The sequence below is a fragment of the Alosa alosa genome, chromosome 6 (assembly GCF_017589495.1).
Source record: "Alosa alosa isolate M-15738 ecotype Scorff River chromosome 6, AALO_Geno_1.1, whole genome shotgun sequence".
Taxonomy (NCBI): Eukaryota; Metazoa; Chordata; class Actinopteri; order Clupeiformes; family Clupeidae; genus Alosa; species Alosa alosa.
In genome coordinates, this window is record NC_063194.1 from 12,701,767 (window position 1) to 12,704,341 (window position 2,575).

The following is a 2,575-nucleotide window of genomic DNA, read 5'->3' on the forward strand; positions in this document are numbered from 1 at the left end:
ATTTTTAAAAACTTCAATAATTTATTTTGATACAGAAAAAAATGCAGAGGTACATGATTGTCCTCAATAATAATAATAAAAAAAAAAAGCTTGAGCACAGCTCAAATACTGAAGTCCACATCTTCATAGTGAAACAGTTCAATCATAGGTCTTGGCTTCAAATCTTTGACTAGTGTTCCTCTCCCATTACAATCGTGTAACCCATCATTTTCCTGCTCTTTTTATATGCCAAGCCAACACCACACCACAGAACAGTCAATTACAGTGCAGCGGAACACTAAATAAAAGAGTTCTTTGTACTTCGTAACCACTTTGGCAACATGATCAGTGACTGACTGGTTCAACAGAAGTCCAGTCACTAGAACTGAGGCCCGCTTCAGTGTGGCAGTTCAGTTCGTCTGGTGGGGATCCAGTCCCACACTAAAGCAAACATGTCTGCACCTTTTCACCTTTGGCATCGGCTGGATTCCCCATTGAATCCAAGCTACGTCGACTGACTGAGCTTACATTGGACGGGCCTTTTCCTCTTGCGATGCTATTTTCTTTGTCTGGTCACTCCTCCCAAGGGGAGGGAAAGTTTAACAGGTCATCTTCTCTTACTACTGCCCCTGTTGGTCTTTTTTCTCTTGAGGATCATTTCGTAAAGCCTCTCCAAGCCTGTCTGGAGACCCTGGCCGTCCACCGCACTGCAGCCCTGCGTGTGGTGCGGCGTGGAGTTGCTCAGTTCGTGCAGACCCAGGGCCTTCTCCACCTCCTGTTCGTTCATTGCCTGGGGGAGGTCCTGCTTGTTGGCCAGGACCAGGACGGGCACGCCCTGGTTCTCTGGCACCCTGCAGACCTTCTGGAGCTCAGCTTTGGCCTCCTCCAGGCGCTCCGTTTCATTGGAGTCCACCACAAACACCACGCCGTCAGTCCGACGTGTGTACGATTTCCAAAGCGGTCGGAGTTTCTCTTGCCCGCCGATGTCCCACACCTGGAAGGTCGTGGTCCTGGAGCTGCCAGCTGCTACGGACACTTTGACGCGCTCCATGTTGAAGCCTTTGGTTGGGATGGTCTCCACAAATTCACGCAGTTTGAGACGGTAGAGCAAGGAGGTCTTCCCTGCAGCATCGAGGCCAAGCACCACTATGTGTACAGGCTTGAGGTTTGGTAGGCGGGGTGTGTTGGGGGACATCTCGGTCAGTTGATTCCCCATTGTCGGTCAGTCTCTGAAGCCTTGACTGCAGCACACTCTTCCTTTCCTGTGCTTGGTATTGGAATCTGAAATAATGAAAATCTGTGTTACTTTTCAGACAAAATGAGTGAATAAACTAAATCCCAAAAAGTCCACTTGCAACCAATTAGCCTTCTACACATCTAACTACTAACTACTAAACATGACCTACTCTGCTTTTGTTTTCAAAACGTCTGTGTCACAATAACTTACTAACTCTCCAGACCAATATAGAAAACATGTAAAGACAGATTCATGAGCCAAGCAACTAGACATGAAGTACCAAACAAAACTGGCCAACGTCATCGCTTTTCATCAGCCTCCCATCCCCCAAGCCATAAAATGCAATTACGAAATTCGATACAGGAAAAAAGACTCAAAATATGTAACCCCAGTCTATAGTCAAATGAATCAATAAATTGTCCAATGAAGTAAAAAAACTTCGTCGGCATACAAACACTACCAACAACAAAACTCGCTCTAACCAAAAATCACGGAGTATCCTAACCCCATCGCCTATCTTGCCTCGCCAAATTTCAGAAAAGTATACAGTATGTGCTTACTTCATCACACAAATATAGCTACACTCCACTGAATTGAATCAATACGGCTATACTATACACTAAACTTTTCTAATCGTACAAAAGAGAAACGCGAAGTTACCTTTCTACAACGTTTCTTTGCTCCGCCGTCACGTCGTCGCCTGCAGCTTGATGTGACCTCTTCTCCGTCTGCGGTAATTAAGAGGCACAAAGGGTGCGCCGAAACAAGATAGCCACCTAAATACAACCCCCATCCCGTGACGTGTAAGACCCATGCTGTAAAAACAATGATGACAACGCCTCTTGCATTTCTTAAAGGGGACGGGCGAAGTTTTAGGAGACTTCCAAGTTTCACCCAGTGTTTCAAGGCAATCAATTCATGGATCATGTTTAAAATGAATTAATTACAAATAATATGTCAGGTTTAAAAGTCTAATGTGATATGTTGTCATTGTCAGAAAGAACTACACCAATTAAATACAGCAGTCTAAAATATGTTCATTTGTTTGGCGTTGTGTACACATTTGGAGTGGATATTACACGTGGTCTGGACACACGATTTCTTTCTGGACATCATTTAAATGCTCAAATTAGCTTGAAATGTAAACAAAAAATGTCAACTGGTTGCGAATATCAGTAGCCTACACATTAAACCTCGTCAGGTCAATGCTAAATCTGTGCGTTAAGTAGGCTAATTAAGTTTGGATGTGATTTGCCATGTTTTCCACGAACAGGTCACCTGACCATTACACTAAGAATTCCTTTTTGTTAAGATTTGACATTTGGAAACTGGAGAGCGTATTCCATGTTCCATGTCCAT

The 2,575-nt window shown here is 44.1% G+C and overlaps 1 protein-coding gene across 1 annotated transcript in view; it reads right to left on the reverse strand.

Annotated features, from left to right (window-relative positions):
* The window catches only part of LOC125296513 (ADP-ribosylation factor-like protein 4D), a 1,962-nt gene extending 2 nt beyond the window's left edge, over positions 1 to 1,960 (reverse strand). The window contains exons 1-2 of the mRNA XM_048246472.1: positions 1,877 to 1,960; positions 1 to 1,260 (exon numbers count right to left, since the gene is read on the reverse strand). The exon at positions 1 to 1,260 is cut by the window's left edge and continues 2 nt beyond it. Of these exons, the coding sequence (XP_048102429.1) occupies positions 587 to 1,195 (609 nt within the window). The 5' untranslated portion in view covers positions 1,196 to 1,260; positions 1,877 to 1,960 and the 3' untranslated portion in view covers positions 1 to 586. The remainder of the gene's footprint in view (positions 1,261 to 1,876) is intronic.
* Between the last annotated feature and the right edge of the window lie 615 nt (positions 1,961 to 2,575).